This window comes from Engraulis encrasicolus, chromosome 15, assembly GCF_034702125.1.
Source record: "Engraulis encrasicolus isolate BLACKSEA-1 chromosome 15, IST_EnEncr_1.0, whole genome shotgun sequence".
Classification (NCBI taxonomy): domain Eukaryota; kingdom Metazoa; phylum Chordata; class Actinopteri; order Clupeiformes; family Engraulidae; genus Engraulis; species Engraulis encrasicolus.
Genome location: NC_085871.1, coordinates 50,160,766 through 50,185,936, shown reverse-complemented (window position 1 = coordinate 50,185,936; position 25,171 = coordinate 50,160,766). Strand labels below are relative to the sequence as shown.

The 25,171-nt window shown below is 41.3% G+C and overlaps 2 protein-coding genes across 2 annotated transcripts in view; both read left to right on the top strand.

Annotated features, from left to right (window-relative positions):
* The window catches only part of LOC134464139 (oocyte zinc finger protein XlCOF6-like), a 55,567-nt gene that overhangs the window by 18,364 nt on the left and 12,032 nt on the right, over positions 1–25,171 (top strand). The window lies entirely within an intron of this gene.
* Positions 1,546–19,359, top strand: LOC134464326 (zinc finger protein 721-like; the record flags this gene model as incomplete). The annotated part of the gene is made up of 3 exons (XM_063217793.1): positions 1,546–1,858; positions 15,064–17,966; positions 18,051–19,359. Coding segments are annotated over 3 exons (4,086 nt in total), but the record flags the coding sequence as incomplete, so codon positions are not given.

Sequence of the window (25,171 nt, the reverse complement as noted above, 5' to 3'; positions counted from 1 at the left end):
AGGCAACAGTAACATGGGAAGTAGGCCTATAACGCGGCAGAAAATACACTCCTGTTTGCATATTACCTCATTTAGGGGCGAAATATATGATGAATACATATGTACAATCATGACAAGTTACCATTTGAGTGCATTTGGTCGTTTATTCAGTAGAATTATCCACGTAATGTCACTACAAGGCTGCTTCCGTCTATCGCGTTGTTTCATAGGGGAGAAGTTACTTCCGCAATGTCCGAGGTTTGTAGTTTTGTAGTTTTCTTAAACAAAATACCATATAAGGCGTCCCAATGTGTTTAGAACTGAAGTACTACATGTCTGACTGCCACCCAATGGAGTGGAAGTTGAACTACATTTGATATCCTATTTGAAAAAAACGGCCGTTGTAATCAATACGGCATTTCGGCGACGAAAGTCGCCTGTGGCGCCCAGAGGGTTAAGGATAAGCCAACACCTTTTCAAGCCGCTGCTATTGTGGACGTCACGGTTCCCAAAGGCTCCAAGTGTTTTTCCCCCATCTGAGCGCGCAATGAGACTCGTGGAGAAAAAGATCATGTTCTTGTGGTGATGAAGGCATAGAAATGAAAGGCTTGCGTTACATGTGACTTTTCTTGGTTAAACAAGAGTTAAATAAATTAAAAATAATAATCCAGAGACATTGAATGGCTATGACTAGAATTTCTGAAATTGTATGTGGTGTTTTGAAGAATTTTAATGAATGAAAATGAATAAAAGACCTTATTAGAAAGGCATTTCTCACAGGCACAGTTTGACATCACATCTCCAATCGCATATGTTGACTGCCATCACCATTTCATGTTTACAAGGTGCACAATGAAATACACAGAAGTATGTATTGTAAGAATAATATCATGTTGCACTGTAATTCTGAAAGTTAGAAGCTTAAGTTTAAGCGTCCTTACATAGTAGCCTAATACACATGTAAGAATTAATGAAATGCAAAATGCTTTTTTTTTTGCAAGTGAAGATGGTAGATGCACCATGAAGACAGTAAGTGTCATGCCATGCTTCTCAGTGATAAACACAACAGAACAAATAATGGAGGTATACATATGGGTTTTCAAAGTGGAGGACGAGGGAGCCCTTGTGGGGCCGCAAGGGAGTTCATGGTTGAGGGGTTAGGACAGGGGTGTCAAATTATTATTCTTAATTGGGTCAGAGGTGGCCCCCGAACATTTTTGACAATTTCGAGTGGGCCCCAAGTTGAAAAAAGTTGGGAACCCCTGGTCTACACATTAAAATTTAAGCCATCAAATAATACAGATACTACTGTCCATGGTCCTGCTGGTTTAAGCTTCTACACTCATTACCTTGTTCCTAGCATGCTGGTTTAGGCTTGCACCGCCATTACTGTGAGGTTGGATTGCAAATGTAAAAGGAGACAAACTTTGCCAGTAATTGTCATGATTTTTCTGTCCAGTTTCAAAGTCTGTAGAACACTTCTTAGATGCCCTCTGCAGAAGTCAACTCTCCACTTCAGATGATGAGGAACATCAAAGAAGAGACGGAGGAGTTCAGATTAGCTGATTTTCAGAACAACTGAACATAGAAGAAGAGAGAGAAGAATTCCCTGGTTCTCCATCCCAGCTGAACGTAAAAGAAGAGAGAGAAGAGTTCCCTGGTTCTTCAGAACAGCTGAACATAGAAGGAGAAGAGACAGAGCAGTTCCCCGGTTCTCCACTTCAGCTGAGGGGCTTAAAAGAGGACAGCGAGGAGACCCTGCGTTCTCTGTACAGTCTGAGGAGCGTATCTGTAGTGCTGGTGGACTGCTGTAGACCACAAGGACGGCAGGAGAACGATGAAGAGAACCACAGAGATGCCGAGCCAAGGAAGAGATCTGGTAAGACATAAATACAAATAAACTCCAAATTACACATTTTAATGTGAAATTCAGAGGAAATATTGTCGGTAGTTAATAGAGTGAAACAGCAATGTTAATTTTACTCAAACACGTGTATAAGTATCATTTTGAACTAGTCTGTGGTCACCACAGTTCACAGCTGTATCGAAAGATCCGAGATCGGAACTGGTTACATAAAGTATGTTACAACTGCAAGTCAGAAAGCTTTGAGACTTTTTTTTTTTTTTTAACATTTATTCAAAATTCAAATATCAAAAATAACATTTAATAATGCATACTGAACTGCAGAACATGCAAAAATGGACTTTCTTGTCACATGACACAAAGAATTATGGAAATGTTATATATTATATTAATGTGATGAAACGTCACACTTTGCTCACCAAACGCTTCTTTTGCCCAAAACCACAGATGTGTTTTAAAATTCTAATTTCAAATATGAAGGGGTGGAGGGGAGGGGGCGGGGGGAAGCAAAATGTCAATTATCAGTATTTGTTTTCAACTAAGTGACCTAGATGTTTACATAGTGTATTTAAGTTTCCAAACAAACAAATTGCCAAGCTTAATCTTAAATCATTTGATAACTCTAATGAAAGCGAACATTTGCTTGATTATTTTGTCAACAGTGTTATGGACAAATACTATGTCATTTCAAACAACAATACTACAGAGTTGAAACAACATACGTTTGAAAGTGCTTATCTCTCTTAGCAATAATGTTGTCATTAATCTGTGCAACTGATATAGAAAATGTGATTGAGCTTCATAAGAAGGATTTTATGATTCACTGTGATACAGACTGACGCATTTTTCATTATAAATCCCTGTAACGTCTGATTTGAATGTAGTCACCCTCCTTACACAAGACTTCCTTCTCCAGAGATAATCCCTAGTGTCTGTTCATAGGATTTTTCCAACACCTAAGGAATCAATAGCACAAAAACACTTTCAAAACAGTCAACCGTGTTACTCAACTGTGTTACGGTCAACAGTGCAGCGGAACAAGTCGGTACTTTTTTAAGAGAAAAAACAGAGCAGACAAACCCATCTCCCTAGAACACAAATTATTTTGTTTGTTTGTCTGTCAATTTGTTGATAAATTGGCAAAAACATACTCCTCCTCAACTGTCATAGCTAATTGTAACACCATTGACGGTAACACGGCTTGACATTTCAGCCATTTTTATGGTGTTGTGCTAAGGCCTAAGAAAAATAAAAGTTTGGTTCCGGTTGGTTGTCAGCTTTGGTCATGGGTCGGTCGGAATTTTATTTTTTTTTTCAATTTTTTTTTTTCAATTTTTTTTTATGTCCGACACCCCCCACACCCCCCCGCCAGATTTCGTCATAAACGTTGTTGGAACAATGCCAAGGACGATAGTGGAGTGAGGCCTACAGCTAAAGTTACAATGAAATATAATAAGCAAAATGAGGCAATTATACTGACCGTCACCGAAATTAGAATATGATACATAGCCTATCGTTTCTGGCCAAACTTGTCCAGCTGACAGTTGCCTGACACTGCTATTTTAACTCATGTAGGCATATGTCCCGTTTACTTTTTTGATTCCTTTCCATCATCCGTTGTAGACCATATTTTCATTGGGATGAAGGTTCTGGCTTGCAAACATTCTATTTACTCACTTTTTTGTTTTACGCGAGGATGTAGACACCTGAGGCGAATGTTTTAATGAAGGGTGATTGAGGGGCAACATCGTCATTGCCATTAAATCATTATTGTAGGAAACTGTAGTAGTCCTAGGTCTTCATCGAACAGTCATATTTGTGGCGACATCATCGTTCATTTCAATTTCATTATTTGGAGGAGGTGCGGAGTGAGACAGTGACAGGCGCCCTGCTCCTGTGCAATGGTAGAGAGAGAGAGAGAGAAAGAGAGAGAATAACGGGCGCAGGCCAACGGACTTCTTGGTTAACCAAGCCTTGTGGTAAATAAAAGAATGAAGGAAAACTTGGGCAAAGCATTTCCCTTCTCTCGTGTTAACTTATTTCCAAGGTATTGACAGTGCTACTTAAGTATTGCTATAACGAAATGCATCTCGTCGAACATGCAGCGCGACTGAATGAAAGCCCTTTTCTAACACGACGAGACAATATCAATACATTCAAAAATCGTGGATACTCATAATGTTGTCTGTGTGATGCATTTCGAGGCGGGTGGTCAGGCTGACTTATTATTTGACAGGCATTTTCGCCAGGTTCCCAAATCCTACATCGTAAGCTATTAGTCTGCAAGAACGCTATGAGGCAAGTTGTTAAAAACTTACGAGCTACAACGACTACCAATTAGCATGTTGTAGCATAATAACTAGCCTACAACGTGACCGGGTAGGTGCGCAACTCTGCAGTGACATTTGGGGTTTTCTAATATCAAGCCGGCGGCCCTTATGGCGCGCGCGTGTGTGTTGCTCCTACGTGGATAGTCATGCGATGCAAATTCAGTAACTTACAGGCAGGTAGAAAGTGAGAGATGGCGAGTTATGGGAATGAAGAAACGTGTTGTGTCTTGTCTATATGAACAACCGTCCACACAACATCTATATTTTTTTGAGGATTCCAAAAACTCAAAAAACATTTTTTGGGTCGCACAAAAAATGATAGGGTCGGTCGGCAACCAGAACCAAAACATTATTTTTTCTAGGCCCAACTGAGGACCTCAGAGGTTCCACCACAACACCTTAATCAATTCATGTATTTGTATGCTTTATCTGTGTTTTTCTACATGTGATTTCTAATTGAGATTCTTATGAATACAGTGCCATGAGAAAGTTTGGGCACCCTTTTGGAAAATCATTACATCGGTTTATTTCTCGTTGAGCTTTTAAAGTAGCAACTTCCTTTTAACATATGTTAAACTGTAGGGAAAGAGAAACATTTCAGCAGTGGAAGAATTTTCATAGGTGTTATAGAAAGAATTTTATGTGGATTTAAACAAAAATATGCGTGTGCATAAATATGGGCACCCTACCATTAATATGAAGTAGAACTCACCTTTGCTGATCTAATGGCCTTTGGATACTTGCTATACAAGAAGACAAGTTCCGACTGCATGGTGCTACTGAATAGTTGCCAATTATTCTATCCAGAACCCCTCTAATTCAGTCAGGTTACTCATCTGTCTTCTTTCGACATCCTGTTTTAAATAAATTAATTCTTTTTCAATGATGGTGATATCTCAAGATTGGTATGACCATTTCAAGACATTGTACTTGTTGTTTTGCATTAACTCATTGTTGAATTTTGATCAGTGCAGTGCAAACACTGTCCTGCTGGAAAGTCCAAACTCTGCTCAGCTCTAATTTTGTGACTGACACTTGAACATTCTTTTAAAAAAATATGCTATTTGAAAAGAATTAGCAAGGCCCTTAACTGTAATAGGTTTTACAGTGTGTATACTATCCATACAGACCTATAGTAGGGTATGTTTTAGACCAGAGGTCATAGAATGTATGGGTGCATTGTTTGCCATGTCCACCTCCCATTGTTAAGGTCAAATAACTCTAGCTCAGTCTCATCTGACCACACTTATGATTTGCCAAAATGCTTTTAGCTTGTCCAGATAAGCTTTCTGCATAATAGTCCTGGGCCATCCATGTAGACCCGTTCGCAATTTTGAGTTGGGGGCGTTTCTCACTGGAATTGAGTTAGTGGGTTCCTAGACATTAAAAATCACGGAGGTGCTCGTCCACCATAGTGCCAGATTTTTCACAATATGGCCGCCAAATATGGCCGCCATCGCCTATGACAAAAACCTGTGTTTTTTACTTTTAAACTGTTTATACACATGCCATACATCAATTCTGACCAATTTTTGGAGAGGAAATCATTTCTGACAATTTCATGAGGAGAATGTGTGATTGTGACCTTAAAAGATCATTGCCAAGGTCAAATTTGCTATTGTGAAGAAAGTCAATAGACTTTCATTGTAAAAATGAGAAACACATTCTCAATTATGGTATGAGGAGTTATTTGCTGATATTGCCATGACTATTTTGTGTCAGTAATAGTGTCAGTATAGTCCTTAAAAGGTCAAGGTCAAGGTCATGTTCCAGGTCTTTTCCCTATTCTGAATAACTCGGCCATGTGCTTGCCTATTAGGTCATTGTTAAGAATAAGGAACAGCCACTATAAATGTAAACCTAACATACAACAACACAGTATCAATATGTGAGCTGTAAAGAAAGAATCAAAAGAGTGAGGGTATAGAAGTGAGGAGAGCGAGAAAGAGCCAGTGGTGAGTTTGAGGTCAGAGTGCCTAATGAGAGAGAGGGAGAGGATGGCTTTTAAAGCCTACACCTGCCCGCAGGTGGAGGTAATTACAATTAGCCTAATCAGGCCATGGCTCTGCTGTGCACTAACATGCCACAGCCTGGAGATGGCACAAGGGGTCGTCACACCTCCCTCCCTAAAAGAGGTTGGCTACAACCTCAACAACAAAAAAACAAACATACTTCACATCCATCCAACATCCTGGATCCTTGGGAAGCTGGATGGAAGCATGCAAACATGTGAGAAACACACCTCAGAAAAACAACACCAAAAATACTTAAACACGAGATGATGCAGCGGTCACAACGTGGTCTTTCCCACCGGTGGGCCGATGCATTCTCCGTGTATGCTGGGAGTAGTACCTCCCCGCTACATTGCCAGGTTTCCACACCTGACCAAATCCACATTTCACCGTTTGTACAGGATTGACGTTACAAGGTTCAACACCATCAGAAATCTTAACCTGTATTTTACCCAGCTGGGCACTCTCAGCAGGCCTACTTTTCTTTCGTTGCCTACGCCTGCGCTTCAGCACCGGTAATGGTGAATAAGCAATATCTGCACCTGCAACCGCAGACCACACCACACACGCTGGGGACACATCATGAGACAATACATTTGAATTAGGCCAGACCTTAGCCCCAGCCAAATCATTTCCCAAAATGAAAGAGACCCCAGCTACAGGGAGAGATTTACAAATGCCAACAGGCACATCAGCAGTGACCAATTCCGACACTAGGTGGACACGGTGCAGTGGCACACACCTAGGAGACATTTCAAAGCCCTTCACAGCAACCTTTCCAATGTGTGAACGCTCTGAAAGTGGTAAAACTCCAGACAGCAAAAATGACTGGTCAGCCCCAGTATCCCTCAGTATGCGCACAGGAACACTGACAGGGGACTGGCCAGACAGTGAGACAAAGCCATGAGATATGAAAGGATTATAATCAGTAGGACCCCTCCCTTTACTCATTTTAGCAGCCAGACATGAGCTCTTTGTAACTCCATCACTCTGCAAAGCAACCAGCCCAGTGCCACACGTGGTTATCAGGCCTGCAGGTTCGGGGTTTTTGAGATCAAAACAGTCACTGGCTTTATGGCCAACCTTGTGACAATTGAAGCAGGTTATGGGATAGGCAGTGTAAACACCACTAGGTGGTTTTCTCTTGGGGAAAAACTTACCCTGGGGTTTAGGCCAGCGGCCATCAGACATGTCTTTATGAGTCAGAACGTATTTGTCAGCTAAGACAGCAGCTTGTTCTAAGGTGTTAACTTCATGTTCCTTGAGGTGTACAGCGACAGGATCAGGAAGACCATTCATAAAGTCTTCAAGAAGCAGAAGTTCTCTAAGGTCTTCCTTAGTTTTAGCACACTGTGCGCTGCACCACCTATCGAACAGACGCTCCTTTTCACGTGAATGTTCTATATACGTCTGCTGATCCGGCTTTCTAGCATCTCGGAACCTCTGACGGTATGCCTCAGGGACTAGCTCATAGACATGCATGACAGTTTCCTTCACTTTGTCATAATCCTGGGCCTCAGCTATGGGTAAAGCCGAGAACACCTCTCTTGCCTTTCCAGTGAAAACACATTGAAGTAAGAGGGTCCACACATCCTTGGGCCAGTTTAAAGTGGCAGCAACTCTCTCAAAATGATTGAAATATTTGTCTACATCCTTCTCAGTAAAGGTGGGAACAAGACGAATATTTTTACAAACATCAAATTTTGAGTCAGAAGAGGAAGGAGGAGAAGCAGGCTTTGAGGAAGGCACAGAAGGTAGCTTCACTTCCAACTCAAGTCTCCTCATAGCCAGTGCATGATCGTTGGCCATACGTTGGAGCTCTAACTGTTGGTGCAACTCCAGTTTACGGAGCTCTAGCTCTAGCTCCTTCTCATGCAGGCTTATGGCCCTTGAATCAATTTCGCTTTTTGGCTTCTCAAACTGCAACCCCTTATCCTCATTAACCGGTTGCTCCATGTCAGGTGAAGCTGCAGTACTAGCAGTCACCTCTTTCTCCTCTGAGAACACACCACCACCACCATCATCATCATTACCATCATGGTCATCATCATCATCATCATCGTCGTCGTCATCCTCAACATGCTCATCCTCCAACTCCTTTTTAATAATGGAATGAGCAATTAGTTGACGCTTGATGGAGTCAACCAATTTGTCCTTTGTCTTCTTCTCTTTAGCACTTATGGTTAAGCCATAGTGCTCTGCTACAGCCAGGAGCTGATCTTTGGTCAAAGCTGACAGCAGCTCCAAAGATGGCTGAGCAATAAATTCATCAACAGATACCATCACTTCAAAGAAGAACTCCAGGATAGCATTCAATTTCAATTAATCAACAAAATGACGGAGCTATACAGCTGACTAACGCCAAATACAGTGATTCATTTGATCAAGAGGACACTCGCACAAAAAAAAGAAAGAAAGAAAATGAGGCACAAAACCACCACTGGCAAACAAAATATCCTCTCCAACAAAGGACAGCAGCTGCACCAAGCGCTTATGTATTACTCAAACAAGTTCACGATTATGTGACACTTAGAAAATACAACGCTACTGACCAATTAACCCAGACACTACAGCAGCGCAGTATGTCTGCACAATCACTCAACAGGCCAAGTTACAATTACAGTAGGAGAGGCCACCTCCTTCAGAGTAACTCCTACAGCCTACGCGCAGCTTGCAAAAACAGCAGAAAGAGGGTTACACAATTACGAACGCTAAATGGAGCTAAAAATAGACCACGCGTTCCAACCCAACACAACACAACCGTAAGCAAGCAAGCGCAACACAGCCCACTAACTGACAAACAAAATTCACTCACCAATCCAGCTGGCAAGGCCAAATAACTCCACCTGCATCCAGATGAGAACGCTGCTTCGCTGAAATTCACAGGGTATGGTTACATCTATAGTCCTCTGGCGACCTGTCCTGCACAAGAAAACTTGCTTTGCCTAGCTAGTCTTCGGAGGCTTGCCGACCTCGGGGCGACTGGTTAACGCATGAACTCGATGCAATACAAGATTGCACGAAGCGTGCCCCCGACAGGAATGTAAATTCCCGATCGGATTTACCTCTAAAAACAACAAACTTACAAACAGATCAAAACAACAAACAGTACTTCGAAGGAGAGGCAGAGCCAAGCTGAAGCACTCTTCCTAAACCAGAGACTGAATAGGCCTACCTAGTTAATTAAGAACAGCGTTCTCACCTGAATGAAAGCACAGCACCCAGCGCAATACCAGACAGGATCCCTGACGAGAACCCCAATTCATGTTACGACCCCAGCTCGTTTTGAGGGCGGAACATGAAGAGGAGACCACACAAAGATTCAAAGTTCAATGATATTTTTATTGAACCACAATAATCAATGAAACAGGTGTCTAGGGGAATGAATGAACGGGTGTGTGAGAGTGAATGATGTATGCAATGTGTGCATCAGTATCAATATGTGAGCTGTAAAGAAAGAATCAAAAGAGTGAGGGTATAGAAGTGAAGAGAGCGAGAAAGAGCCAGTGGTGAGTTTGAGGTCAGAGTGCCTAATGAGAGAGAGGGAGAGGATGGCTTTTAAAGCCTACACCTGCCCGCAGGTGGAGGTAATTACAATTAGCCTAATCAGGCCATGGCTCTGCTGTGCACTAACATGCCACAGCCTGGAGATGGCACAAGGGGTCGTCACAATGGATACACAGGACAGCCTTTTTATGCATCACCTATCCAATGAGCGTTTGCCTTGTGAAAAATATGCGTGGAAGGACCCATGTCTAAAGCCCGGCATACACTGTGCGATATTTTCACTCGTGGGTCTTAAGTTTCTGCTCACACTGCACGATGGAATTTCACTGTTTAAAAGTTCACATCTCACGACTCACGTCCTCACACTACACGAGCCAACAGTCGGATGCGAGGGAAATGTTCCACCTTACGACGCGACAGGCATGTTTCCCCGGTCTGCAGAGGAGGGAACATGCGCACCTGAGGTGGAGATGAGGTCGCACTCAACAGTGAATCGCACGGCCCTATTAATCTGTGCATGTTAATTGTCAAATCGGGTCGTAGCACTGCTTTAACTGTGAGATTTACGCACGAGCCACGACCAGAATTTCAAACCGTTTTGATTTTCTTGCGACCCTGCGATTGCACGATCGTGAGGCGAAATCGCTTGTCGTTACCCCATGTACACTGCACGATGCAAGACTCACGATTGACCTGCGATTGAGCAAGAAATCGGCCCGACTCTCAAAAAGTCGTGCGAGTGCCAAATCGGGGCAAAATCGGGGCAAAAGTCGCATAGTGTAAGCCCAGCTTAAGTCAGCACTATCAGCAGCTATGGTCTTGTAATTCTGTGGAGGTGTTCTGTAGTGTGCCTGTTGCCATTCTTACCATCCTTAAGCCATGCCCTTTTAACTATTTTTCAACAAACTACAGTTTGTTCACAGCCCACCATATTTCACTCTCCAAGACAGAACTTAGGACAAGCCTCGTCTGCTATTATGTATGATAAATAACATTTTAATGACCAATCATGTCTGTCTTGGTGACTGATGGGATTCCAAAGTCATTAAAACCAGTTTGTGCTGCAAAGGTGAGCTCTACTTCATATTAATAGTATACCTTATTTGGGGTGCCCATATTTATGCACACGCATATTTTTGTTTAAATCCACATAAAATTCTTTCTATTACACCTATGAAAATTCTTCCACTGCTGAAATGTGTCTCTTTCCCTACAGTTTAATATGTGTTAAAATGAAGTTGCTTCTTTAAAAGTTCAACGAGAAATAAACCGATGTCACGATTTTCCAAAAGGGTGCCCAAACTTTCTCATGGCACTGTATGTTGATAACACAGTTGACAGGCACTTTTCCCGCAATGAGAACATGAAAAAGAATGGATTAAATTATGGAAGGATGGAGCTCAAAATTTTCCAAAAAGTCTTTCCATATCCTGCCAAAGAGGTTATGACATCACATGATGTTATTCGTATGGCCTAAGACCAAACCCTTACTGATTTATGGAGGGGGTTTCAGACCGTGACACGGTTAACACAGTTTTCGTGGACACACACAATATGGCAAATTTCATGTATAATGGAAAGGACAGTGGTCTTTGTGACAGTTTTCTCATATTGTGATGATTACTGTGAATCAACATTTGCAATTGCTTGGGCAAAACAAGTTTCTTTACATGCTAATATGAAGACTGAATCTGACATTTGGAAAACAGGACGGCATGAAAACGCCCAAAACCAGTATTAAATATTCATTTTTGCTGAGGGAAATAATGCCATGTCTACACTTTCTGTATTATATGAAAGATAAATGTGTGCTAATGGGTCAAAGACGAGACGGGCATTTTTTTTTGTTCCGCACTCATTTAACTATCAAAAAAGTAAATAAATGAATTTTGAATGTTGTGCTCATAAACAGCATAGTCTGTTCTCTCATTTCAGTAACATTTAAAGAAAAATAATTGTCAATGTATGTTTGAAATAATCTCGTAAAGTGCAAAAATGTCATTCAGTGTAATGGTCCGAACTTAAAACTCACCAATACATCCTTGAATATTTATGCAAAATGACAGACAAAATTCTTTTTTCACTCTCTGGGCATAATTCTAGAAGTGTTGTTATTGTATTAAAAGCACGTTTCACTACTATTTTGTTTTGATATTCAAATCACCTGGGGACTTTTGTCTGGATTTTCAATTCCTTAGATGTCATTCAGTATAATAAGATCAACATGGTGCTTTGAAATCATAATAAAAAGTGATAGTCACACAACAATATGTGACATCATCAAAAGGACCCTTGGGACCCCCTTGAGTGATGATGCAAAGGGAGAGTCTTCTTCTTCAATAGTTGAAAATTCTGTATTTTTATCTTGTGGTTACAACGTCCACAAAAACAGATGTCATTCAGTGAAATGTCAAAAAATACTTTTATACTCAGATATTCATCCAAACAAGCACATTTTCTAAATAGACATAGTAAACATTGTGGGTCAAAGTCATTGTTTTATGTAGGTGGCTAACTGTGTGCTTGTAAAAAGGTAAAAATGAGGTGAAAAGTAAGTTATTTGGTCATCCTTCAGTGTAAGAGATGTCATTCAGTGAAATGCAGTGTAAGGGCCATTTCATTCAGTATAATCAGTTCATAATTGTATATTAAGAATCAAAACAGCAATATAAGTGGGTGGGAGACGTGACGCCTTGTTTTTTCATAACATTGGTTAAAAACCTACAAAACTGTTATTTTCCTTTAAAAAACAAATGTCAATGAAAGAAGATGTGGTACATTATGTTTCATATTAGTCTTAGATGAGAAGAAACATTTTTATTAAGATTTATGTAAAGGTTTATATGTCAAATTTCCTGCGGTGTGACTGTAACATTAATGAAACAATATAATAATATATATATAAATTAACCAACAACATTTTGAATAATGTATGAAGCATTTGGCATGATTGCATAAATCTTAACTTTAGATTAAGATATGTGAATGTGGAAAAAACTCAAGACAGTAATATTAACTGCAAGTTCAATTTCGTAACACAAATTGCGTCCTGTGGGGTGACATGTATGTCAATGTTTGTGAATGGGCAGCTGCAAGGCCAACTACAAGGGTCTTAAAGACTGGCTCCTAACCAGTCAGTACCTCAGTTATTGGAGAGTGCTGTGGAAGTTTAAGGTGACTCTTAACCTCTTAATATGTCTTCATATTGCAATCTTTCTGTCACGCAATGCTTAGGTTCATTTTATGGTGTCCTGTGGTGTCACTGCTCTTATAGGAGGAAAAAAAGGTTTTCTATTAATGAAAACACATATTAAGATTAAACACAATATCATTATCAAGTTAGCATGAGCTCAGATGTCAGTCATGTATACAAAAGGATTAAAATGGCCATAATGCAGTGAATTCCCTGTGGTGTGACTCCATTTTCCTGCGGTGTGACATGCCTATGCTATGTGTTGATGCAGGACACATTTTCCCAAAAATGGCAAAAAATAAGGTGAAATTCGTCAGACCACTAAGTGCTTTATTTTTTTCTATTTTTTTCCAATTTTTATCCATCATTTTTTTCGGGAATTTGAAAAACTTTTTTTTTTTTTTGCGTTACGCCCTTAAACGTCAACCACCCAAGTAGCAATATTATTAAGATACAATAATATAATGATACTACTTGAAATTATGACTTTTATTGTTATTACCATTTATAACCTTGTTACTACCATGTAGCAATCATATTACTGGGTCGATTCTGGGATCTTGGAAGTGAATTATCAGAACACCCTAAGTCGCAATCCCCGAAATATGCAGGTTAACAGACATTTTCTTTTTTATTGTTTTAGGCCTACATAGTAGCCTACTTCTAAGCTTGTGATCTTAGAAGTTCTTCAAAACACGTTTTAATGCCCCAATATTAAGTAAATTACCAATTATTTGACTCCATTTATTGCTGTTGTCACTCATTCAGGACGTTGAGTACTGTAGTATGATGGTATCAATATGATAGCAATGAAAAGTAGCTGTTTATATAGGCTTTTTTTGCCAAGGCGTCATTCAGTGTAATAGTTGTGGTCATTCAGTGAAATGCACATTTTTATGTGAAAATAAAGTCAAATTCTTAGAAAACTTATTTGTTTAGCACAACACATGCGGGGGCATACAACAAATTAATAATTGTGTATTTTGAACTGATTTTGTTTTCAGTGGAAAAACTTCTTGAAGCCAAATGGGTAAAATGCACTTGGTGAAAGACTACAATCACTACAAAAAATATTTCCAAATGCCTTTTACTAGAAAATTTTAGGTTTGATGAAGACTTTAAATATAGCCCTTTACTATGTTATGTAGCTTATTTCAGTTTTTTAACGTCATCTATGTTTTTTGCATTACCAACTGTTTAACACCGTATTACACTGAATGACATTTTATGGGTAAAAATAGGGTAAAAATGCATGTTCCTTACTCACTGCTTAATTTGTCAGGCGGGAGGTCTCGGAGCGCAGAGGATTGGGTGCCCCTCCCCGCGAGGGGGGTCTGTGATGTCTCTCCCTGAGGTTCCATCCAAGGTTCCGGAGCTCTTGTCTGAGGTTCCGGAGCTAGCTCCCCCTCAAATTAAGCACTGTCCTTACTATTTTCTGAACAGAAAATAATAAACTTAATCACTCTACACTCCAATGTACCCAAAAAAGTTGAAAAGCGGTGTCAGGGAACAGTTTAATTTTTTTGAGTCCTGAAAACCCTGTTTCGTCTTTGACCCTAATGTCCAAAACATCATTGGATGCAGTTAATAGTTAGTGGAATTGGCAAATAAAATCCATGGACTTAAAAGTGCAGTCGAATCGTAGAATCACTCCTAAATTAATTATTTGTGATGTGTGTTTGACCCAGAGTTGTTTAGATCAAATGGGTTAATGACAGACAGTCCCTGTATAAAATGCTGGGTTGCCTCGGCCTACCTTCCTCTGGGGCCTGGATGGGGTGCATGGCAGCGTAAAGCAGCCAGAATTCTGTGAAATGTACACAGGCCCTTAAGACATGAAATCTGTGGCAGTTTCAATGATGTTGCTGAAGTTCTGTGTTGTTGTTTTCTGAAGTGTTTCCCATGATGGAGCTATGGAAGTGTTTTTTTAATTGTTTCCAAATGAATATCTTCATATCTGCAGCAACACAAGTATTGAAGGAAAAGACATGTTTATTGTCTTCAGCCCTTTTCGGACAGGACTACCGTAGTTTAATTCGATTTTTCTCTCAGAACGCTGGTAATAGAAATGGCTGATGCGGACTGCATTAAATAATCTCTGCAAAGAACAGAAAGTGGCAGGGATAAATCTTCACACACCGTTGTGACTAATATTAATTTCCATTTAACTCTTCACAGGGCACCTGCTACTCTGCAGTTCCAGCGGAGCGGAGTTTAGTGGAAAAACACATTCTGCTGCCTTCACTACAGAGAGGCCGTACCCTTGCAGCCAGTGTGACAAGAGCTTTAAGAGAAAAGGACACCTCCATGCCCACCAGCGTGTTCACACAGGGGAGAAACCATTTTCATGCAAAGACTGTGGGAAGAGTTTCTCAGATTCCTCTACCCTCCACACACATAATCGTATTCACACTGGAGAGAGGCCGTACCCTTGTAGCCAGTGTGACAAGAGCTTTAAGAGAAAAGGACACCTCCATGCCCACCAGCATGTTCACACAGGGGAGAAACCATTTTCTTGCTTAGACTGTGAAAAGACTTTCTCAACGGCTGCTACCCTCCAGCTGCATCGCCGCAGTCACACAGGAGAGAAGCCATACGCTTGCAGTCAGTGTGACAAGAGCTTTAAGAGAAAAGATGAGCTCCAAATCCACCAGCATGTTCACACAGGGGAGAAACCATTTTCATGCAAAGACTGTGGAAAGAGTTTCTTGCAGTCTTCTCACCTCAACATACATCGCCTTATTCACACTGGAGAGAGACCGTACTCTTGCAGCCAGTGTGATAAGAGCTTCAAGTTAAAAGGAGACCTCCAAAGGCACCAGCGTGTTCACACAGGGGAGAAACCATTTTCGTGCACTGACTGTGGAAAGAGTTTCTCACAGTCTTCTCACCTCCACACACATTGTCGCATTCACACTGGAGAAAAGCCATATGTTTGCAGCCAGTGTGACAAGTGCTTTAAGACAAAAACAAAGCTCAAAATGCACCAACGTGTTCACACAGGGGAGAAACCATTTTCATGCACTGACTGTGGAAAGAGTTTCTTGCAGTCTTCTTACCTCAACATACATCGCCTTATTCACACTGGAGAGAGGCCGTACTCTTGCAGTCAGTGTGGCAAGAGCTTTAACAGAAAACAACGTCTCCAGAACCACCAGCGTTTTCACACAGGGGAGAAACCATTTTCATGCATCGACTGCGGAAAGAGTTTCTCACAGTCTTCTCACCTCAACATACATCGTCGCATTCACACTGGAGAAAAGCCATATGTTTGCAGCCAGTGTGACAAGAGCTTTAAGAGAAAAAATGAGCTCCAAATTCACCAGCATGTTCACACCGGGGTGAAACCATTTTCATGCAAAGACTGTGGAAAGAGTTTCTCACGGTCTTCTAACCTCCACACACATCGTCGCATTCACACTGGAGAAAAGCCATATGTTTGCAGCCAGTGTGACAAGAGCTTTAAGAGAAAAGAACATCTCCAGAATCACCAGCGTGTTCACACAGGGGAGAAACCATTTTCATGCAAAGACTGTGGGAAGAGTTTCTCAGATTCCTCTACCCTCCACACACATAATCATATTCATACTGGAGAGAGGCCGTATTCTTGCAATCAGTGTGAAAAGAGCTTTAGGACAAAACAAAATCTCCGAAACCACCACCGTGTTCACACAGGGGAGAATCCATTTTCATGCTTAGACTGTGAAAAGACTTTCTCAACGGCTACTACCCTCCAGCTGCATCGCCGCATTCACACTGGAGAGAAGCCGTACGCTTGCAGTCAGTGTGACAAGAGCTTTAAGTCAAAAGCAGAGCTCCAAATCCACCAGCATGTTCACACAGGGGAGAGACCATTTTCATGCACTGACTGTGGAAAGAGTTTCTTGTGGTCTTCTCACCTCAACATACATCGCCTTATTCACACTGGAGAGAGGCCGTACCCTTGCAGTCAGTGTGGCCAGAGCTTTAAGACAAAAAGCAATCTCCAAAGCCACCAGCGCGTTCACACAGGGCCAAAACCATTTTCATGCACAGACTGTGGAAAGAGTTTCTCACGGTCTTCTCACCTCCACACACATCGTCGCATTCACACTGGAGAAAAGCCGTACGCTTGCAGTCAGTGTGACAAGAGTTTTAAGAGAAAAGAACATCTCCAGAATCACCAGCGCTTTCACACAGGGGAGAAACCATTTTCATGCACTGACTGTGGAAAAACTTTCTCACATTCTTCTACCCTCCACACACATCGTCGCATTCACACTGGAGAAAAGCCATATGTTTGCAGCCAGTGTGACAAGAGCTTTAAGACTAATGCAGTGCTCCAAGTCCACCAGCGTGTTCACACAGGGGAGAAACCATTTTCATGCAAAGACTGTGGAAAGAGTTTCTCACGGTATTCTACTCTCCTTGCACATCGTCGCATTCACACTGGAGAAAGGCCGTACGCTTGCAGTCAGTGTGACAAGAGCTTTAAGTCAAAAACAGAGCTCAAAATGCACCAACGCGTTCACACAGGGGAGAAGCCATTTTCATGCATAGATTGTGGAAAGAGTTTTTTGTCATCTTCTAAACTCCACAAACATCGTCGCATTCACACTGGAGAGAAGCCGTATGCTTGCAGTCAGTGTGACAAGAGCTTCTCTCAGTCTGGTAGCCTTCATGCACATCGCCGCATTCACACTGGAGAGAAGCCGTATGCTTGCAGCCAGTGTGACGAGAGCTTTAAGAGAAAAGAACATCTCCAGAATCACCAGCGTGTTCACACAGGGGAGAAACCATTTTCATGCAAAGACTGTGGGAAGAGTTTCTCAGATTCCTCTACCCTCCACACACATAATCATATTCATACTGGAGAGAGGCCGTATTCTTGCAATCAGTGTGAAAAGAGCTTTAGGACAAAACAAAATCTCCGAAACCACCACCGTGTTCACACAGGGGAGAATCCATTTTCATGCTTAGACTGTGAAAAGACTTTCTCAACGGCTACTACCCTCCAGCTGCATCGCCGCATTCACACTGGAGAGAAGCCGTACGCTTGCAGTCAGTGTGACAAGAGCTTTAAGTCAAAAGCAGAGCTCCAAATCCACCAGCATGTTCACACAGGGGAGAGACCATTTTCATGCACTGACTGTGGAAAGAGTTTCTTGTGGTCTTCTCACCTCAACATACATCGCCTTATTCACACTGGAGAGAGGCCGTACTCATGCAGTCAGTGTGACAAGAGCTTTAAGTCAAAAGCAGAGCTCCAAAGGCACCAGCGTGTTCACACAGGGGAGAAACCATTTTCATGCAAAGACTGTGGAAAGAGTTTCTCACGGTCTTCTCACCTCCACACACATCGTCGCATTCACACTGGAGAAAAGCCGTATGTTTGCAGCCAGTGTGACAAGAGCTTTAAGAGAAAAGAACATCTCCAGAATCACCAGCACTTTCACACAGGGGAGAAACCATTTTCATGCACTGACTGTGGAAAGAGTTTCTCACATTCTTCTACCCTCCACACACATCGTCGCATTCACACTGGAGAAAAGCCATATGTTTGCAGCCAGTGTGACAAGAGCTTTAAGACTAATGCAGTGCTCCAAGTCCACCAGCGTGTTCACACAGGGGAGAAACCATTTTCATGCAAAGACTGTGGAAAGAGTTTCTCACGGTATTCTACTCTCCTTGCACATCGTCGCATTCACACTGGAGAAAGGCCGTACGCTTGCAGTCAGTGTGACAAGAGCTTTAAGTCAAAAACAGAGCTCAAAATGCACCAACGCGTTCACACAGGGGAGAAGCCATTTTCATGCATAGATTGTGGAAAGAGTTTTTTGTCATCTTCTAAACTCCACAAACATCGTCGCATTCACACTGGAGAGAAGCCGTATGCTTGCAGTCAGTGTGACAAGAGTTTCTCTCAGTCTGGTAGCCTTCATGCACATCGCCGCATTCACACTGGAGAGAGGCCGTATGCTTGTAGTCAGTGTGACAAGAGCTTCTCTCAGTCTGCTCACCTTAAGACACACTTGTTGTCACACTTGAGAGAGTAAATCAGTTGCTGTTGCACTTCAGAGAGGCTGTACGCTTGCAGCCAATGTGACAAGAGCTTTAAGACTAAGAATCTCCTCATATTTCACCAACACGTTCACACAGTAGAGAAACCTTCTCATGTGCTGACTGTGGAGAAAGCTTTAGGAGGAAAGCAGACCTTAACCCTAAAGCGACCGACTGGGGTCATTTATGACCCCGGACACATATTTTCATACACCATTTCTGCAATTTTCATCAGAAAAACTTGTCCTTCTAGGAGTTTGTCAATACATATGTTGTGCATACGGAGAATGATTTTTGTGTGGACCATCTATATGGGATTTATAATCAAAACACCTCTGGGGTCATTTATGACCCCGAGAGGATCCATGAGATACTCAACATTTTAATGTCCATTGTTGTTGTAATTTTCAAACTCTGGTTTTTGTATTTTGTGTCTTGGGGCAGACCATGATCAGCAGACCTAAAATATTCATAATATAAACATTTATAGTATTAAAATAATATATTATATAAATAAATAGGGTACCCCTGCGATAGCCAACAAAGCATATTGTGAGGGCACCCAGGTAGCATTTCCTCTGTTATTGCTCCATATTTGTTGATATAATGGCACAGTGGTCCTAGACACATGATGAGAATATGAAATGGAAGTCATCCTGATGAACAAAGAGGGAGGAGACAAGTCATCAGTGTAGAAATCAATGGCGTTTTTAGAATTTTCCTTATTATATGGCTATACAAAGGCTGAAGCATCAGTTGAATTATTTCTTTGCTCTAATACATATGGAAGACACCTTTTCACAGCTACAATGTCCAGAAAAAGTTTCAGTGAAAATTTGAGTGTGCATAAGGTTATATGTTTGAGACATGGTTTTGTCTATGTAAATTACCATTTTCTCTGATCTTGTAATTTCATGAACCCAGAAATGTTGAGTACCCTAAAGTTTTATTGCAGAAATATCATCTATGGGCCTAATGGATAGAATTTAGCTTGGTTTCCCAAAGTTTCACTTTTAGCAATTTCCATAATTAGCATAAATATACTGTATTATTGTGGTAAGACTACTACAAGTGAATAGGCTAAAAAATGTAAATGATAGATATTACCATGAAACTTTCTCAGTTGATTACTGATGATGAGAGAAGAAAAAAATGTATTGGATGTTTTTTGTATATTGATGTTTACATATGCAAATGAGGGCATACATCATAATTAGCATATACGTATGTAAGTTTGACAAATTTTTAGCAAAACAATAAAATGTTCAAATTCTCATTTTTTTGCTTTAGATGAGGGACAAGTATGTGAAAGATGTAAATAAATTTGAATGAACCCCAAAAAATAATTTATATAGTGGTATTTCTATATAAACTTCTTGGGGTCATAAATGACCCCGCTCGGTCAGATTAGTCGCAAAAAGAGGCCGGTCGCTTGAGGGTTAATATCCACCAGAGGCTTCACACAGGAGACACACATGTGGGGGAAACCTCTACTTATACAAAGACAGCAGGAAATGTTTTAGGAGTGTACATGATCACTTCCCACCACTCACTGTATTTCTCAAACCAATGAGGGAATGAGATGGGTAATTCTGGTCAGTATTAACCCATTGGCGCCTAAGCCAGTTCTTAGAAAAGGTCCCCAATGCCTGAGGGTTTTCTGAGATTAGAACAATTGGTTGAAAACTCCTATGAAAAATTCAATATCTCAGCCTCTGGAACACATAGGGCCATGGGATGAATTGCATTTAAAAGGTAAAATGCTCTGCTTTCACAGGATTATGCTCATTCAGCATTAACACTAATACATTTTCCTTAAAGAAATCATATCTCATAATCAAATGATTGAAAAAAGTTTTATGTGCTTTCAGGATAATGCTTGATGCTGCTATTTATTATAGGCTATTACTATTGCTACTGTTACAATAGCCGACTATAACTAAATCATAATAATCATTATTATAAATATAAGGCAGTCATTTCTGCCATAAGTCGGGGGACATTTGTCTGATGCAGACACTTGCTCTCCCACCGGCGAGTATGGCCGTTTCATTCCTCCAAACGTTATGCAGAGACCGATGAGTTATTTTATATCCTATTTTGAGACGGGGCTGGATGTGTGGCCGCGCGTCTATAATCCGCATGTCTACCGTTGTCTGCCTCACCAATAGGCTATCAGCATATCCGCAACTTCCTCAGTGAAAATATTCTGAAATATATCTAAAGGACGTGCTTCCTCAGATATTGGCACGTTCGCCAATTGCCCAGAGTGTCGGAGTGAACTTTTGGTAACGTCGGGGGCGAAATCTAGCTGACTCTCTTCATTACCTTTCAGCCGAACATCACGTTCGCTGTAACAGCGTGTCTCGCTAACCACAGACTTTTTTCTTACCTGTATGAAATGGCTAAACGGATGTGTGCAGAATCGAGCATGGTGGATTTCGTTTGACATTATTGTCGACGAATCAAACTTTTTTTTTTAATTTAAATCGAGAACACCCACCTTGTGTGTATTTGAACAAAACATTGTCCCATGCGTCTTGTAAATATTGACAAACGGTGCCAATGGGTTAATGAATGAGGACACCTAAATAGAATGAGACAATGGAATGGTGGAATGGAGAATGAATGGTAAATGACCATTTAGGTTAATTCAACCATTACAGTTAATCATTACAATTAACACAATGATACACTGTAAACGATAGACTACAGTTGCATTAACAGGATGAATACAATGTACTTCTTTGTACTACTTACATGGTTACCACCACATATCCTTTACACGTCTAAAAATAAATGTGCTTGTCTTGGTGTCATCAGACCACAGGACATGGTTCCAGGAATTCATATCCTTAGCCTGTTAGTCTCTGATGATACCATGATGAACATGTTGTTTTAGATGGTGTCAAGCATGGGTGGTGATAACCAAGTGAGAGGTACAAAGAAAAAGCATCCCATGTTTACAGTCAAGAATGGTAGAGGGACTGACATGGTTTGGGGTTTAACGAATGCCGCCATCATTTGGAAACTGAATTCCACAAGAGCATGTAACATGAGTACTGAATCAGATCATGGTCCTCTGTATGGCATTATCAGGGCTCTAAATTAACTTTTCCCACCACCAGCCAATTTGGCTAGTGGACATTTTTTCTTACCAGCCAAACAGAAGTTCAACTAGCCATTTTTTTTCTCTCGCCAAAATAAACTATGCATTAGGGTAGTTTTTTATTATTATTATGGTTATTTTGTTCAACTATTTCTACAACACAGATACACTATAGGCCTGCATAGGCTAGCCTACTATATGCCTACATAATAAGCATATTATAGGCTATATATATATATTTTTAATTATTTTTAACTTCTGCTTTATTTTTTACTTTCATTACTTAGGCCTAATCAATTTGATTAGTTTTTGTTCAATTCCTCTGAAAACAGCTGAATCACATCACACAAGCCACTCACATAACAGACCTTTAACATACAGTAACCAAGCACACAGCCAAACCACACAGAAGAGATGAGAGGAAAAGGAGGGGAGAGAGGAGGAGTTCTTCTCTACCACGCGCAACAAAATGACAATAAGCTTAGTTTAACTAAAAGTAAATAATATCTGGGGAATCTTCGCTTCCTTTGTTACTTCCACAGCTTCGTCGTTGGTTGTTTTTTTTTTTTTTGTCTTTACGATGGCGTGGGCTTTCCAACTTAGTTGCGCCAGGACTCAGAACATTTCAGAAGACAACTGAACTGACAGCTACGGTCACACTACTCTGAGAGTCAGCTCTCCTCCTCTGCCCTTGTCGCTATTTCGTTCCACAACCACTCATTTTTAACGTCACTATTATTACGGTTACAATTACTACTAGCATTCACCAACACAGAGAACCTTGCTCTAACCCCCGACACATTCTCATCACTCGCACAAAACATAGTCTACAGAACAGAAGTAGCTCTATGCATAATCTGCGTCCTGTTATTGAAACGGTCAGGGCCTCGCTGCTTCAAAAATGCAGCCTGTTACAGCAAGGTTCATATAGTAATAATAGCAGTAGTGACGTTAAGGTTGTAGCGAAAGCGACGAGAGCATAGGAGGAGAGCTGCCTGTCAGAATAGTGTGAGCGCAGCGTAGCTGACAGAAGGCTGGTCGTCTGAAATGTTTTCAATCCTGGCGCGCGCAATAGCATGGAGTTGCCGCTCTCTGCACTGGAAAGCCCACGGTGGGAGGCTACGTCGAGACGCTAGGGTCCATGGGTAATGTAGGAAATCTCGCCGTCTAACGTTCGTCAGAGCAGCGGTTTACCGTTCATAATTTACTGTACTCAGGCGCTACTAGCCAAATTGGCGGGTAGGTATTTTTTTCTACTAGCCAAAATTATTTTTCACCCGTGTTTGGCGGGTTGGCGTGTGTTAATTTAGAGCCCTGGGCATTATAACACAGCGGCGTACTCATTTTAATTTCACAAAACTGGAAAAATATGTCTGAAGTTATACTAAGAAGTTTTCTTTTGTAACACCAACAGTTGTTGTATTAAACTTACTCTATGTACAATTTGGAAATAACTTGTGTGCTTATTGAAATATTGTTGAAAAGTTTCAGAAGAGGTAGCCTAGTAAAACAGCGCCACCCACTGGACGGCAAAAATGCTTTGCCTGCAAGTGGGTCTGGCCTCGGATCAGTCAAACATTTTGAACACATTGCCCTGAATCTGGCAAACCAATCACAACGCAGAGATTTGTTTTGAATCAAAGCGGGCAGAGTTTTGAGGGAGTGACGATGAAGCTTGCAACGCTGGGAAAGCACATCCATGAGAAAGATATCACTGATTGGTCAGAGCGTTGGCCTATAGGCACAGGTACGGTTTGAAAGACAACGCGTTGTTCTCATCAACAGTCTGCGGATGTACTATTCATCAGGGCCAGACTAAATTACACATCCAATCTCACATTTAGGCTGGTTTATCAGGCTACAGAAGAGGCATTTTCCCAAGAGGCACAATTACATCATGACATCCCCTTTGTCATGGGGGAGGTTACACATGTCAATCATCCCAAGACTGTTTATGTACTTTTCCCCCCACTTTTCTTTTCTTTTGTTTGGCTTTCTTTGTAATTTGTTTCTTTGTCTTTTTCTTGTTTTGTTTTTGGAGTGCAGCCTTTGTCATTGGCACCCTTGGGTGATTGCAGTAACCACACCCCTATGCACCTGTCAGGTGCTTCTGAAAGTTTTTTTTTAAGCATCACCTACCCAGGTTTGCCATATTGACTCTGAAGAAGACGTGTGAACGTCGAAACGTTAGTCTTGGCGCTTGCCTAATAAAACGAGTTAATTTTCACATCTGAAGATGCTCCGGTGATTCCTTTCTTCCCCTGCATTTACTAAGTCCTTTCCCGAGACGCACCAGATTGTGAAGTGCAGGAGCGCGGAGGATATCTCTCTTTGCTAAGTGTTTATGTACTGTATGAGTGCATTCCAATATGCGACCTTGCGTCCTCCACTTGTGCTTGTGGCCTCACGTTTTGCTGATGACCCGCCTCTGTGGAGAAAACAATTAAGTTTCCCTGCTGTCAGCCTAGCCAAAACAATTTTTGGGGGACTATTCTTCATTCACCATCCAGTTTGCAAATGAGAAAATGACTTTACAATTAAAATATAATGCTGCAGTCAGTGATGTCATCATGATGTATTACTTCCTGGTACGAGGCCATAAGCACAAGTGGAGGACGCAAGGTCACATATTGGAACGCACCCTATGTGTGTGTGGGGCGGGGGTAAACAAATGTACAGTAGCAGCAATGCAGATACAGGGCTTGGACAAAATAACTGAGACACCTGTCGTTTTAGTGTCAGAAGTTTCATGGCTCAAGTGGACCAGCCTGTTGGCTTATCTTCATTAATTGCACATTGCACCAGTAAAGTGAAGTGTGAAGGTTAGCAGGGTAAGAGCACAGTTTTGCTCAGAATTTCACAATGCACACAACATTATGGTTGACAAATCAGAGATCAAAAAGGAGAAATTCTTGGTGCACGTGTAACTGTTCGCATCTTTGACTGAGACAGCAAGTGGTATCCAAGGTAATGTCTACATACCACCAAGAAGGATGAACCACATCCAATAGGATTTATCTGTGGACGCAAGAGGAAGCTGTCTGAAAGGGATATTTGGGTAGGTATTGACCCTGTGTGTCAGGGGCGGAGCAGAGGGGGGGCATAGGGGCCAGGAACCCCCGGCCTCACCACTTGGGG